We start from the raw sequence: 16948 nt of genomic DNA on the forward strand, positions 1-16948 counted from the left end.
TTTAAAGTATGTGAATGATAAAAAGGAAACATTGAAGGTGTTGCAAAATATATTTTATTTGGAAAACAGTTATTTGTTCAGGCATCTCTATGCTCCTGCAATATCTGACCTCGCCTCAAAAAATCACTATGAAAAATTTTGCTCACAGTGCTAAACCTAGGCAAATTCTATTTTACAGAGGAAAAAGGAGATGCAAAAGAATACTTTAAAAGATTGCTCATGATGCAGAAGATACAAAAAACAGAACCTCAAATGCCTGGAACCCATTCCAATGTTCTAGTAGTTAGATAATTCTTTTCTTCCCTACCCCACCCCCAACTTGAACACAATTTAGTTATTTATGCAGCTCAATATATCAGCAAAATGTCTGTAATGTGTTCTATATAAGCATTATGTCTCAGTAAAATAAAACACTCTACAACACTCTCTCCCTAAATTTATGCAGTGAAGAGAACACCTCTTTCCCACAACCAGGAGCTGTGCTGATTAGTAGGTTTACTATATAGTAATTAGAACTGACTTCTGGAGGTAAACAGGATAAAAAGGGGTAGCAGGAGTCCACATACTGGGAAAAAAGCAAAAGAATGAAAATCATTCCAGAAGCATCATTGAATTAAAAAAAAAAAAAAAAAAATCAGCATGTGTTACGATCAAGGAGTTTTTCTTCATAATTTAAGCATTATTGACTTGGAATTCATTTATCACTCTCCTGGTCAGAAATTATTACAAATCTGACTCTCAAAACCAGACAACCTCGAAAGCACAAAACACAAGGGTAAAAAGGTGACCTCGACTCAATGTCCAGTTTGACAGTTCCTACATCTGACCTTAGTAGTGGCAAACAACTCACAAGTCCTCTCAAAACTAACACATGTGAACGTTCACACTGTTGAAGGTGCTAAGCATCAGGAAGGCAAGAGCCTTCATAGATCATAATAAGTTTTGTTCATTTAGTTTCTAGCAGATCTTACCAAGAATAAAAAATTAATTCCTCACCCCTCCCACTCAATGTCAAACAGCTAACGGTCAAAACGCCATGCTTTACCATCAACGATTTTTTTTTTCCCCTACAGAAATATAGAAAACTATTTAGTCAATGCATGACATATGCAAGTCGTAACAAAATGACAAAATTCTCACTGGCTTTAAGATTTCACCTTGAAGACACCACCTTTAAAAGAAGAGTAGGTCATTGTAAGCCTAATTTCTCATTATTCACAACTACAAGCACTTGCCAGTATCTCAAAATCTTCAAGTATATGAAGATGCCTCTTCTGTACCCACCTTTAAACACAATCGGAATGAAGTTGAGCCAGACACCCTTTAAAAGAAAACTGGAAGGGCATGTAAAGGAGGGACACAGATTAGCTGCAGAAATACATTCTTTTTGAAGTAACTGAGCTAATTAGAAGTGTCACAATTTTTAAAAATTAACTAGAGTTTACTGAAGAGGTGCATAGCCGATGATTATTCCATATGATGTTATAAAAAATAGTCCTTTCCAAATACATATTTTAACAGGAAACTTTGCTAAAACATCCAAATTTCAAAGATTTCAACCATATCTAAAAGCAAAATGCTAACAACAGCTTATCAGAAGTTACATATACCTAACGTTGTGTTTTCCCTCACCTCAAAATACTGACCACACACACTGAGCATTTTTGCTATTAGTTTTATTACTTTTCAAGAAATTACATTAATCTATTCAACTTTTTGTCCAGGGCTGAATGGTGCTATATGAGTCCAGAACTTGATTAAGGCATTTTACCGGTAGTGTATAATACATATGCAAGTTAAGACTCACAACTGTATCTAGGTAGTCAAACACTCTGAAGTGTTCAGTTACAGTAAACATTCGGTATCGGTTCCTAGGGACCCCTGACACCACCATTATACACACGCTCTCTGCATACTTCAGTTCCTCATGAAGAGGGTAAAGCTGTAAACACGAGTTATAATATTGTGAGGCAGGTAAAAACAAAACACAGGCACACATAAATACTGACTTTGCGCCTGGCATATGACATTGGGTCTCTACCTCTAGCTTTCTTCACAGCCACAACATGCTATTTCAAGTAAGTGGGAATTCCAATTCCAAAGTGTTCAGGGAACTAAACCTACCCGAGGTTCCTACAATACTTTCCCTGTGATAAACAGGTGTGCTTAGATGCTATGGAAATTCCAGGCTTTTTGCATATATAATTAGAACAAGGAGAAAAGACTGAAATGGAATTAAAAAAAAAAAAAACAAACAACAAAACAACTTCCTTTGAGTGGCTTTGAAAACCTTCTCAAAGGTCAAAGTGCTTATGAGGGAAGTCCAGACAATATAACTCTGTCTCTCTAACTCAGAGGACACAACAGCTCCTATAAAAATTACTATTGAGACAATTCCTTGTGTTACCAGCTCAATTCCCACTGAACCGCAAATAAAATTCCTGGTTTAAGCCATCTGGGATCTAAAGCCACCTATGCAGCTACACACACTCTGTGGTAGAAATCGTGAATTCTGTGAGACTCCGTTGAAACAGATGGGAAATCTAGTGGTATCTTCCTCCAAATTAATAAACAGATGTTTAGAATAAATTACACAGAAAAAAAGTGAATAAAGTTATAAACATTTTTCAGTTTGGAATAATACAATTGCAGGACATTATTGATGTTTAATAAAGTTGTTGATACTATTAATCTTTAGGTTTGTATCTTTATTTTTTAGAATTAATGAGGTGAATGAGGACAATTTATAACTTTCAAAGTTCTGATTACATATTGGTTGAAGATTCAGTAAGACATCATGTACATTTGTATTCATTCTGAATTCAAGGTCTATTCAATACCCTGAAAAGAAATTGAGGTTTTGTTTTAAATAGAATTAGTCTACATGACAATTCTGAGAAAGATAGTGGTTCTCTGGCAAATTCCACCCTTGAAGTTGTACAAACAAAACACTAAGAATGATGGAACGTGCTAAAATTCTGTAGCATTTACTGCTGCTAAGATATCTACTGGAAAACATGAGCAGCCTTACATGGAACTTGTTTCCTTCTTTGGGATCCCCTACAAACTGAAATGGTTAAGCAAAAAGTGTTTCCTTATTAAGCACTGAAATAGTATTTAACAGTGGTCAAAACTAGATGATAATTTGATGTACTTCCGTTTCTGTAACTACTTATGTATACTTTGGGTTTAGCTAATTTTCATTACAAATCTTTCTTTTTTAACTAGAACAATACACTAGTTAAGTGTGTTGTGAGCAGTTCAGACAGATGGATGGAACAATAATGATTAAGCAATCAGAAAAGAATAATATATAAGGGAGGGGGAAATTGGCTACATAGGTTCAAATCAAATTCAGATTATTTGCCTTTACTGAGAGATGGTCTAAAGTCTAAAATGCAAATACATGTATCAACTTGGATCCTTATGACCTCAACCTGCCTGTGCCACTAAGTAAACAAGGTTTTGAGATGATGGTCTCTTCTACTAAACTGACTGCAAAACAAAAATAAAATTTACAAGATCTTTCTAATATCTTTCAAAGACAAAGCAGTCATTCACTATTTTCCTCAGTTTAATATTGAAGTGCCAAGTTGCTTCTCAAATTCCACCAAATAAAATATTTTCTCATTCATTTTCTTAATAAAGATTCAATTCCTGCTTAATATTTCAAACTTGAAATTGATCCCTGTGAAAATACTAATAGTGTGTTTAAAAATACAAAGCATAGAGCAGGTAAAAGATACTTCATAATTGAGAAGGAATTAAATCAGTTCTATCTTGGCTAAGCCAGTATAGAGGAAAGAAAAGATGGACAACTAACTCTCTATCACAGTGATACTTCTGAGATAAAAATCAGATTGTAACTCACTTTGGTCCAATGTTCTCTTCAGGTTCACAGGTTACAAATGATTTATAGTTACCATTTTGTACTTAGCATTCTGGCTTTTCCCATATTGGTAAATACTTAATAGCCAAAGCATTTTCATGATTCATAAATACCTTTTCTAAAATGGCTTAACGTAACTCAAATTGCTTTAAATCAAAGCAAATTTAAATAAAACATACCTCTGCCTCTTTACAGGAGGTGAAAAAAAAAAATCTCTGTATAGCTGGTGCCTGTATTCTTGTTCTTTCACATTAGAGCTGTAAGTCTCCTCTTTCAGGTCACGTCTTCCACATAAAAGTGCTAAACTAATGCTGCTTAATGACAAATTAATGTCCATGAATAAAAAATACACCTCTAATAGCATAGAGTAATTTGCCATTACAATATCATCATTGGACATGCCCCTGGTTTAATACGATGTATTTAATTCATAACTTAATGAGTGATATATAAAAAGAGAGAGATGAACCCTGCAATTACATTTATGTGAGTCTGTCACCTTATTTGTAAAACCTTAGAGTCATTTACATTCAAATTAGAACAAATGAGTGATTTCACAAAGTGCAGTGATAAATGACCATTGCTGCACAAGACAGAACTGTATTTCCTGCAAAAACATTAACAGTTTCCTATTATTTGTTAAAAATTACAATGCGTATTGGCCAGTGTTGTGTGAATAATGACTTTTTTACTGATTAGGTCAGAAGACTAATACGGAGCAAAAATAAATAATTTTTCTTTTCATTTTTTCTGATTTCCACTTGAATTTATCTGCTCAAACTGTTACGGACTCACACTGCCACCTGCTGCCCACGCCTGGGGAGCCCCAGCCCTGTGTTTCAGCTCCACTTCAGCCATTTGGCCTTTCAGGTTTCATCTCTTGCAATCAAACTAATTTTCCCGCCAGACTGCCAACTGGGCATGTCATCGAGCACACCAGCAGATAAGGGGAGCTGCACTACATGATTACAAATACTGCCATTTTGGGGTTCATGCATCTAAATTGCCTCAATTGGTAAGGAGAATTAAATGCTGAAGACACTGGGCAGCAGGAAGGACAGGGAGTGGGGAGGAATGAACATAAGACATTAGTATTGATCAGATGGTAATAAAACCAAATAATTTTGTACATTAAGCATTCTGGGATCTGTCAGCTTCTGTTTACAGCTTTATAAAAGTAATAGAAATATTCCAGAAGCAGGAATCTCTCAGGGGCTGAGGGACAGGTCTGATAGAGACCATGCTGGCTAGAAAGACAACATGAGAAAGGCAGGGAAGGAAACAAGGAAGGAATACAACTTCTGTGCTCCTTTTTAAAACACACACCAAAGCTGCTCTCCCTTCCTGACAGAATTTGCAAAGAGAAGGAAGATGTAGCAGCATCTGCCTCTTCCCTACTTGTGACCTCTCCTGCGACTGCCGCACAAGATTGGCAATGGGTGTCCATACAACCAGCCAGACTTTGATTAAAAATTAAGGACGGGAGCTTTAGTCTTGCCAGCAATAGCAAACCTAGACACCGCAGCATAATTTTTCACATGTCCATCAGCAGTTCAAATTCACCTTTGCCAACCATTACTTCATTAGGAAAAGCAGAACACATACACACACAGCGCCAGCAGGTTCCTGACCATACTTGTACCACTTTTTCTAACAGTTAACACCCCAGGAGCAGAATATCCACTGTGACATCACAGCCAAATAGCAGCAAGACTATTACAGCAAGAACAGAATTCCAAGTGACTGGATATACTGTTGTTACTTTCTTCACTGACATCAACTGAAAAAATGGAGAAAACCACCATCATTTTTTTTTTCCTGAGTTCCATTCGAAGTTGGAATCCTTGCAGTGCATTCATGTTTCATATATATAAATCCGTATCTCTATAATATATCTGTATGCCAAAGAGAGAAGAGATAAATTCCAAAACTTAGTTTTGAGCTTTGTACAAGAACTTCCCTAATGACTGTCAACAGCTCAAAGACTCAACAGCTGACAAGACACGCTCCTTCAAGAAACAGCAGGCTAGCACAGCAACAACAGGTCACATAACACTGAGAACCAGCAAAATGCAAGATTATATTATTTCAGTCTACTTTGTATTCTTGGTATGAGAAGGTCACTCTTTCCGCCACGCGATAAAGTTGGTGGACTCAAGTTTGATGGTGGTGGCTTTATAAACCACCACTCTAATTCTGGGCCACTGCGGGGTAGAAAGTGTACGTGAAGGTACTTAAGATTAAAAGCTCAGTATTAGTTTAAAAAAGGCAAGCCTTGGTCGTTAGATGACCTTTAGATTTTTTTTTTTCTAGCAGTTTAATTTGCTCTATCTGAAAGACTCAGGAGCTAAAATTCCAACTGAGATGGGGGTTCTAACCATACAAAGGTGATGCTCTCAATCTCTGGTGTAAGAACCAATTTATCTCTGAAGGAGCATATCTCAGTGAGAGTTGGGATTGTGCTGTTGGCACAGTTCCAAATGGAGAAGTTGGGTTTAAGAAAAATAAATAGCTTCGAAGCTTTGGCCCCTACCACATATGCAAACCATGTGTACTCCTTTTCATTCCACAGGTAGATTCAAATGTAGTTTCTTCTTTTTAAAAACAGTAAACTATATCTGTCAACAAACAGGGTCAAAAAGTTTAAAACTAGGAGAAGAAAAGATCCAGATCATTAGGTGCTCATAAGCCAAAATTTTTTCATGGTGTATAAGCCTAAATTGACCATTAAGGGTCAAAGGTTAAAATCTAGTGCCCCTACCCAGGGCAACTTGCCTTCTTCAATTATTATCAAGAACTATTCTAGGAGGTCTTAATTTAATTATTAATCTAATTTTTGCATTCCAGGCCTGATCCTGCTCACTCTCTGCTTTTATATACAAGAATCCAGAGCATACAGTACAGAGGAAGCTCCAATAAAATTCCAGTTGACTGCTGCTGTACAGTTCTGTGTTTTTCAGGCTTATTTTAATCACTCAAAATGTTGGTTTTAGCTTAAATTACCCCTCTTTATAGATGCTACAACCAACATCAGTAGCAAGTGGGCAAACACACCTGCGGCAGAGTCCTATCCACTGTAATGAAGTTTCTAAAAGGTAACCTAGTACATTTATTATTTAGCAGAGAGATTAATGCAGTTAAAACTGAAGGGAAATTCAGCATCAAACTTTTAACTTCCCTTGACACATTCATTTTCTCAAGAACAATTTTTAACAGTCAGGGGACCTTTAATTGCAACCAGGATCACTGGTCATGTTTACTATACTTGCTGTTCCTAACTACTGAGAGCATAGGAAATTATTTCCAGCACTGAGTAGAAGGGCTGTCAGCTAACACCACTGTTACGGTAGTAAGGCTGCACTGAACATAAAAATATGCAACTGTCCAACCAACAAAGATAACATAAACAATATCCCAGACTCTGCCCAGTGTGGAAACTTAACTTGTTCTTCACAAAATGTGCCTGATCTGGCAGCAGAAAGTTAAAGAAGCAAATGCTAACAATCCTGCCATGTCTTGCCTCTGAGCCTGATACTAGTCGTCTGCTTTAGACAGTTCTGCAGCTTCTAAATGCCTCACTCATACCTATCACCTGGAATGTAACTCAGGAGGTATACAGAACTCCACTGAAAACAATAATACTGGACTCCAGAAAATACAGAAAAATCACTTAGTTTTAAGATTTCAAATATGGCCAGGTCTCTGAATGCCAGTGGAAATCAAACTCTGGTTTGAAACCTGATTACTAAAGCTATACCCAGAAAATATTTAGTTAACGTTGATCAGTAGAAGGAAATCCCATTAAAAACTTGTATTCTGAATAGCATTCCCCCCCTTATTAAGACTCTTTGATTGTTGAAATAATTTGTAGTTTGAGGCTGTCTTTGCTACTGAATACACAAACAGCTGAAGAAAGGGAAAACTTCTTACATCTACAATCAGTTATATAACTCAGACATATTTATGAAACAAACATTCCTATGTTCTGAATAAATCTTTTAACACATTTTTCTGTTGCATAAGTATAAAGTCATCAGGTACCTTTCAGAAAAACATTTGCAAGCTTTAATGTGCAAAATGGGTCATCACAAACACACTAATACCACATTCTCTACAGCTCCATTTAGAAGTCCCTTCTCAGGCCCCTGTCACATTCAATGCCTTCAACTAGCTTTCTCTTGCCTTATCTATTGTCATACTAGGACAGTTATGGTCCATTGGAACAGTAAAGGCTAAAGCTTTTCAAAGGGAAACAAGATGTATAAAGAACTGGCTGGAGAACCAAGCCCAAAGAGTTGTGGTGAACAGAGTCAAATCCAGTTGGCAGCTGGTAACAAGTGGTGTTCCCAGGGCTCAGTATTGGGGTCAGTTCTGTTTAATCTCTTTATCAATGATCTGGACAAGGGGATCAAATGCACCCTTGATAAGTTTGCAGACAACACCAAATTGGGTGGGAGCGTTGACCTGCAGGAGGGCAGGATGGTCATACAGAATTATTAGGACTGGATGTATTGTTGAGCCAATCGCATGAAGTTCAAAAAGGCCAAGTGCCAGGTCCTGCACTCGGGTCCCAACAATCCCAGGCAGCGCTACAGGCTCAGGGAAGAGTGGCTGGAAAGCTGCCTGGTAGAAAAGGATCTGGGGGTGTTGATTGGCAGCTGGCTGCGTATGAGCCAGCAGTGTGCCCAGGTGGCCAAAAAGGTCAACAGCATCCTGGCTTGTATCAGGAATAGTGTGGCCAGCAGGACGAGAGAAGTGATTGTACCACTGTACTCAGCACTGGTGAGACCCCACCTTGAATACTGTGTTCAGTTTTGGGCCCCTCACTACAACAAAGACATTGAGGTGCTGGAGAGAGTTCGGAGAGGGCAACGAAGCTGCTTAGGGGTCTGGAGCACAAGTCCTATGAGGGGCAAGTGAGGGAACTGGGGCTGTTTAGCCTGAAGAAAAGGAGGCTGAGGGGAGATCTTATTGCTGCCTACAGCTACCTGAAAGGAGGTAGTAGCATGGAGGGTGTTGGTCTCTTCTCCCAAGTAGCAAGTGATAGGATGAGAGGAAATGACCTCAGGTTGCACCAGGAAGATATTTGATTGGATATGAGAAAAAAATTCTTCTTGGAAAGGGTTGTCAAGCACTAGAACAGGCTGCCCAGGGAAGTGATTGAGTCACCATCCCTGGAGGTGTTTGAAAGGTGTTTAGATGAGGCTCTTAGGGACATGGTTTAGTGCTAGATTTAGGTTATGGTTGGACTCTATGATCTTAAGGGCCTCTTCCAACAAAAATGATTCTATGATTCTAACAAACTGAAGTGTACTAAGATGGTTAGTCTATTAGAAAGAGGACCTGTCTTATAGTCAAAATAAGATCCTGTTTTTTTCTGAGACAACTCAGATGAAATGCCTTAAAGACCAGTAAATACAAAATTCAGCATTGGCTGGAAATTAATCTACCCCCAGTGCACTTCAAACCTTCTTTGAGAAGATCAATCAGATTAATTAGATCAGTAAATTCTTCGGTACCTTTGGCACCAAATATGCCTTTGAATAGACCTGCGTAAGGGCCAGGGCAACTGCATTTTAAGCAAAAAAAAAAAAAAAAAAAAAAAAAAAAACCCACACACATTTAAATCCTTGAAATAATTACAGACCCCAGACAGAAGTATTGAGAAAAGATGAAACTGTCTAGAACTCAAAAAACTGACAAGCTGGAACATTTGGAGAAAAAGAAGAGTTGGAACAAGCGTTAACATTATAAGAGCAGGACTCCTACACGGGTACAGCCTGAACCAACCCAAACAATTAAAGACAATGCTATTACACAACAATAATTAATGACAGCTAGATCCCACATATTGTATTTCCTGAATTTATTCTAAACAAAGTTTGTGATATCCAAACAACTCAAAACAGCAACAAAGGAATTCACCAGTGTGGTAAATGATCTTGGCAGCTCTCTGGAACTCCGAAACATCTTCAGAAAGAAGAGGCAAGAATTAGTCTCTTCCCAGAATCTGTATCACAGCATGTGAGGTCAGGTGTGATAAGACACCTCAGTTCCTAGCTGCAGCAAGCAGAAGTAGCTTTAAGGAAGCCTTCTTTAGCTACTTGGATTTTATTTTTAAATAGTAATAAAATAAAACAATAGATTTTTTTGAAGTCATCCAATATTATCTAGAACATAAATAGACATTTGATACAATTTGGACCCTGAAAGATATCAGTCTTTATGTACAGCATCTTGTTGATCTCTGCTAAAAACTCCTACACAACTACTCAAGATTGATTACCTGTACGTACTGCAACTTGCAGAACAAACAAGACAAATTCCTACTGTGATCTATTCAGTCTGCAAACCTGTCACCAGACATGCCTTGTTGGGGTGAACCTGGTAAATAAATACTGTAAAAAGAGTAAAATACAGTCTAGAGCCCAACCTGACATAAGCTACAGTCATCCTATACATGTCCCTGCAGATTCAAAACCTCACAATGATACTCTGATTTAAAAACACTTTACAGAACTACCACCACTCTCTGTCTCCCAACATATATTCTCCTCCTTCTCTACCCTTCATCCACTCTACCTAACTCCCTACCTCCATCATTGTACATCTGTACAGTGGGTCCCACTCCCTTGTCATTTTTACACCAACGTAGCTCCAGTTACTCAGTGCAAAGAACTCCTTCATGTTATTTGAGTAACTGCCTATTGACCGTCACCTCCACAGCATTTTTACTGGTCTATTAATTACAGAATAATTTGGCAGCTGTGTTTGTTCACTCATGGCTTGTTTTTGTTTTGGTTTGGGTGCTGGTTTTGTTTTTTGTTTGTTTGTTTGGGGTTTTTTATTTGTTGCTGGATTTTTTTTTTGTTTGGTTTGATTTTGGTTTGTGGGTTTGGGTTTTTGTTCGGGGTTTTTTGTTTGTTTTGGGTGGGGTTTTTGTGGTTTTGTTTGTTTGTGTTGTGTTTTGTTGGTTTTGTTTTGTTTTTTCTTTTTTTTTGAGGGGGTGGGTGTGTTTGTTCATTTGTTCTTAACTCATTAGCAGTTTGTTCCTAAATAGCTGACTATGCCATGCACATCACGGACCAGATCTAAAGCACTGCTAATCCTACAGTTGACTTTCCACTGCAGCAGCCTCAGGATCAGCAAGTATTAAGACAGTGCCAAGGAAAGCGCTACAAATACCTGACGCTACTTAACAAAAATCATGGAATATGTTAGTACAAGGACTTACATTGAGCACGTACCTGCTTCTTTCCTACCATCCTCTCATGTCCCTACCTCACCAGCACTACAATGCTTAGTTCCTTCCCTGCTTTAATATTTCCCCCATCTTCTTTGCTGCAATGGTCTCTTTAGTTCTATATCTGACAAAAGCATGTAAGTAGTAGAGACATCCTCACACCAACTGATTTGTTAGGGGAACATTAAATACACTGCATGAATATCAACATTAGACTTGTATGTTCTTTCATGTTACATTAACCCCTTCCTGCGCTTGCCTGACAACTAGTAGGCCAAATGGTTTTGTGGCTTATTTAGCATCTCATATTTCTTATTTCTCAAACTAACCATCTTTCATGTTATAGTCCACGTCTATTTTCTCAGAAAACTTAAATCCCTCATTACTTTCCGGAAAACAAAATTGTTATACATTGCAGCACTCTACCAGCTCCCTTGACTTTCTAATCAATTTATAATACACAAATTAATACCACCTTATTGTCTGAACATACATTTGGAAGGCTTCCATAAGGCTAACACTCAAAATACAGACTCTTTCTCCATAAGACACAGAGCCTGCAAGTACACCCTGAGGCTCTTAACATGAGATCCTGCATGCCTATGGTACTCAGTAGCTCAGTGCACTGCCACACTCAGACTCAGACTCTTCAAAGGCAGTTATGCTGCTGGAAGGGAAGCGCATATGGAGAGGATTGTGCTGACATGAATTTCCATGCCCAACTGTTGTGTAGATACAGCCAATGCACCCTATTTCAGAAACAATACTGAAAAACTACAGCAAAAAGGAAATAGTTCTGTGAAATTGCTATTGCAAATTTTTTTATAAGGCTTTTCATCGATACCTATCAAAGCTATGTTCCTGCTACCATTGTGAGTCATCTCCTATACAAGCCAAGCACAAAAATTATTTTTTTGGATTCAGATTTTTGCCTCATCATGACAGCACTAATGTTGATAATATTATCAGCATTCTGGCCACGAGGCCATTTGATAATAAGGTACCATTGTACTAAGCCCTGCCCCTTCAGTGAGAAGTGATAGCACCCTGGAAAACACATCAATGTTCTGCTATTCTGTTGCGAACATTTACGCATCTTCACAATGCTTCACAATACTCATGATCACAATAGGGAAATATTTAACATTTGGTAAACTGAGGCAGGAGAATGCAAATTCTGCTATGCGCTGATACTAATCAGTGGACCATCCTTGTTTTCAGAACTGAAATGGACATAATGGATAGGAGGAGAAAGCAACTACCACAAACTGATACCCAAACTACACTCTAAATTCAAGCCTCCTGAGATCCAGTTTCTTGCCATTTAGGTTATATCAGGTATTGTACTAATACTCTCCTACTGTTTCAAGACTAATTTCAGAAGTTTACCAAACAGAAATGGCTGATAATCAGGCAGAGAAACCTCACCTGAATGAGATAGTGAGAACACAAACTGAGAAGTTCCAGCAGCTGCAAATGACTCCCAGCTGCCAAGACATCCTGTATCACCCCTGGCTCCAAAAGGATCTGTAAAGAAGAAAATGGAAGGTTGGTCATGTAGAACTCAGTAATTCTGGAAAATACTACAGGTCTTTGTTATTTCAGATATTTAAGTCAACACAAAGAACAGAAGGAGTAAAATTAAACATAAAGAGAAGTTTTTGCAGGATGAGGACAGAGCTAATCTGAATTGCCCAAAGGATTTTTAAGCAGATTTTCCTGTGAGAGCCCATAAGTCACATCACCCCCTAAATCCTTTAAAATGAAATGCATGTTATTTACTTTAAAAGGAAACTTTTCAAAATAAAAGAACTTCCTTTTGTTATCCATATATCTGGATGCTTCCATATACACTGACGAATCAGGCCAACAGAATCAATTCAGAAGTCTCCAGTATCAATATTATTCAAGGCTTGGAACAGCCTTCCCATTCTGCATGGTACCACTTCATAATTTTCCTAACCACTGTCTTCATTTTACAGAGCAAGGCTGTGAAGGCACAGAGTGAACATGCTGCTGGGGAAGTGCCAGAAAGGGCTTAGAAACCAAGACTGATTATCCTGTCACTTGCTCACATAAAACTCCTACTCATTTCAATTAAAATCATGCACAGGCAGTAGCCAGGATAATTGGGCCTGAGCTCATAGCCTACTGTCTTGGGGTCAGCTTGTTAGAGAATCCCTTTCAGGACACAAGAAAGTCTTCAGGAACACAGACACTGGTCAAATTCTTATCAGCAATCACATTACAAACTATACAAACTCATATTATTTAAATATAAGTGGTGCAGCATCCAAGAAAAATCATAAGTGCCTGAGAAAAAATAATTTTTCCAAGATACTCAGTTTATTCAGAGCCTTATCCTTGTATTTCCCCTGGCAACTCTGGTTTCACACCACATGAGGTCAGTCTCTCACTGCTCCACAGGGAAGAAAAGCTTTTTTCAGATGCTTTTTCTTCTTCCCACACAATTTAGTTTTATCTTACAGCATCATTTATACGTCCCAAATGCAGTGGAGTAAGGAGGACAGCATACAAAAGGAAAGACACTCATCAGCATCTTTTGTAGTTAAACTGGTTTTGACGGAAACTAAAAACCAACCAACCAAACGTATGCATTTCTTCAAGCAAAACCACAAATTATCTCCAACATAATGGATATATTAGGAACAGGAAAGAAGGGCATTTATTGTTATTTATATAAAGAACTCAGTTACATTGAGTTCTGTCAGTGTCTGACATGCTTAAAGCCTGTGCAAATCACTATATATATTCATACTATGTTTTAGGTGAATGCATATGTAATTTCCATACTGTATAAAGGTTCTTTATCTAGCCAAAAAGACATTTAGAGATCTTAATGTAAATGAAAATCAAGCACAGAACAATCCAGGTTTTTGGCTGGTACTAATGAGATTACTACGCATGATGAGACATAGTTCAATGGAAAGCTAGAAAGGATTTCAGTTACAAAAATATCTCCAATAGATATATTAAAAAAATAAGCAGCACTGTTAAATATTTTCAAGTGAGAACTCAAGGTCAAACTGACAAAAGAAGCTGGTTTAGACCTTGCAGCATTTGTTATTCAGGCATCACTTACACTGAGGAAGTTGTCATCTGAACTGATGTCATATTACTTACTAAATGCCAGCCATCAGCTTAGCATTGTTATAGACACGATATGAAGAGAACAGAAACCCTAAGCAGATTACTGCCTCGTAGACATAGACAAACTATATTTAACTGTGACAATATTAATTTATTTTAAAGCTACAGCAATCCATTTACAAATAATACTAGTAGTGTTATGACATGAGAAGCAGTACAAGAGGAAAGGAGGCTGACTGGTTGATACCTAGTGGTGATATGCACAAGGTCAGCAACAAAAGTTCATTTTGATATGGCAGACTAATATTTCTTACATATTTTTCCATTTCTTACAGCTTTCCTAGACCATACAAGATTTATTCTGCTGAGATAACACATTCACCTTTGCGTTTCCCACAATAACTTAGGAAAGTCTATTTTGCCTCTTCCCAAGACTTTGCCTTAAATTGAACTGAATTTTTATTCAATATTCCTTTGGGTATAGGCAAAACCACTAATTCACCTATGCTAAATGTCCACCATAAGCAAACTGCATGCTGGGAAATGCACAAGAAAAGGAGAATAACAAGGAAGAATATATTGCAAGCCTTCCTTCTACTGAAACTGAGGTAGTCAACAATTATTACACACCTCTTAGCTTCTATGCATTAATACAATTACTTGATTTTTATTAATTACCAGCATAGCTGTTTATATGCTAAATAGGCCATTCAGCTGAATCTTAACAGTAAATGCACATATGCACACCACAAGTACACACAGTGACTTTGCCTAACCCTCAAAACAATAGCTCTGAGGTCTTCAGAGTGATGCTTTTTAAAAATTAAGGAGAGAGAAACTAAGATCTACTTGGGATTCACGCTTTCAAATTTCACCACAAATTATTAGGGTGAAAACTAAAGAGAAAAGCTTAATCATTTTCCCTACTCCATCCTCAGCCCAAGGGTTACAAGGCATAATTATCAGGGCAGAAAGTCTGGAGCTATTTGGAACCATCAACTTCAGATAAACATTACCATCTTCACCAGTGAAGGATGTGCTTCTGTATGACACATGCCATCTTGAGACTCTAAGACTGGTTTCTGCGCTATTTTAATATTAATTATATGCAATTCAGATATTGCACCTGGCTGCATGTTACAATCAATCCTCCATTCAACCTTTATTTCTGAGGGTTAATTCTCATTACGCTCTCAACTTTTCTCTGGCCCACGATGCTACCACCTAAAACAACCAATTTAACAACCTTCTCCCTATATACAATGGGCAGATCTTGCAGACAGTCGTAGTAACTTACTTTCCCAAGCCACCAGGTCTGACATACAGCTTGTTTTCAAATCAATCTCCTTTGTCAAGTTATTTTCCTCCTCGCTTGCGATGACTGTGTTTGCAAACAGAAATCTTGTTTTACAAGGTAGCCTCCATCATCCCACAAACCCTTCAGAAAGCACACACTAAATTCAGTTCACTCTCCCTTGTGGGGAATAGAAAGGATGTAAAAATTTGGTGTTTCTTTGCAAGAGAATGCTGAGATCACAAGATCCAGAAAGGCGGATTACACAACTTCTTAGATCCACATTTCTTAAACATACAGCTTAAATCTCTATGGAAATGCATCACCATTGACACTTTTTTGATATATTGAGGAAAGCTGCTCTGCAAATGCAAGAATTAGAAACTTTCATAAATTAAACCAGAGCTTCTGAAACACAATTGTGAGGCAGAAAAGCGAATCCTATAATCAGCCACATGATCACAGATGCAGGTCCAGATTGACTATCACCTCTATGGAGCCTCATGAGGTTTACATCCAGGAAAAAAAAAAAAATCTTTCAATTTATCACCTGAATATTGCCAGCCATTATGTTTCATCCAGGCACTTTCAGGCAACTTGAGGCCCAAGGAAGCTAAACTGTGTTCCTAAACAACAATGGAAAGATTGAGGATGCACTTCCGTCACCTTCATTTCAGCTACTCATTTATACCCCTGTATTTCGTTCTCATTTCCATACAGCTGCTTGTAGGGCCATAGAATAAGTGAGGCGGTGACATGATTCACATTAAAAATAAACCAGCATTATTCTGTAACAGTAAGGAAATATGTAATGTCATCTCAGACAATTCTAGAAAGTAAACCATATGGAATTTAACAAAGAAAAGAAGAAGAAAAAAAAGTCTTAAGATTCCTGCCTGTCTGGTGCAAAAGAAAACTCCTTGACTCCATTTGTAGTGATCAGCATTTCAAAGAGAGGCATCTAACAGAAGTACCACTTGCTTTTCCTCTCTGGAGACCGTTCTCTGTACTTCGAAGCAATCAAAAAGTAAGTTTTCTTTTAGAGCAATTTAGACTGCATTTCACTCACAACCAGTTAGCACTTCTGCCTGCCTGCCTGTTCATTCACACTTCAGTTAAATCCTGAACTCCTTGCATGTCGAGAAGCACTGATTCAAAAAAGTGTGAGCGGGGGGAAAGAACATTCTAGTTCCCTGCAGACAACTGCCCAAGGTCCAGGCATGTGATGTTTGACAGTACTTGTTAGAAAACCCAGATGTCTCATTAGCCAATGCCAGAAGGAATCACGACCAGAATTTCTCTCATATGCCGTAAAATTTTTCCAGAAAACTAAATGAAAATCTGTGTTAAATGCATCACATATAAATCATAGAGTATCTCCAGTTGGAAGGCACCTATAATGATTATTGAG

At 37.9% G+C, this 16948-nt stretch overlaps 1 protein-coding gene across 10 annotated transcripts in view; it reads right to left on the bottom strand.

Moving 5' to 3' along the window:
* KLHL32 (kelch like family member 32) overlaps positions 1-16948 on the bottom strand; it is a 116255-nt gene that overhangs the window by 50068 nt on the left and 49239 nt on the right. For all 10 annotated transcript variants that reach the window (XM_071806732.1, XM_071806733.1, XM_071806724.1 and 7 more), the window contains one exon: positions 12561-12659. In XM_071806732.1, coding sequence (XP_071662833.1) covers positions 12561-12659 — 99 coding nt within the window. The remainder of the gene's footprint in view (positions 1-12560; positions 12660-16948) is intronic.

The sequence above is a fragment of the Patagioenas fasciata genome, chromosome 3, assembly GCF_037038585.1.
Source record: "Patagioenas fasciata isolate bPatFas1 chromosome 3, bPatFas1.hap1, whole genome shotgun sequence".
Taxonomy (NCBI): Eukaryota; Metazoa; Chordata; class Aves; order Columbiformes; family Columbidae; genus Patagioenas; species Patagioenas fasciata.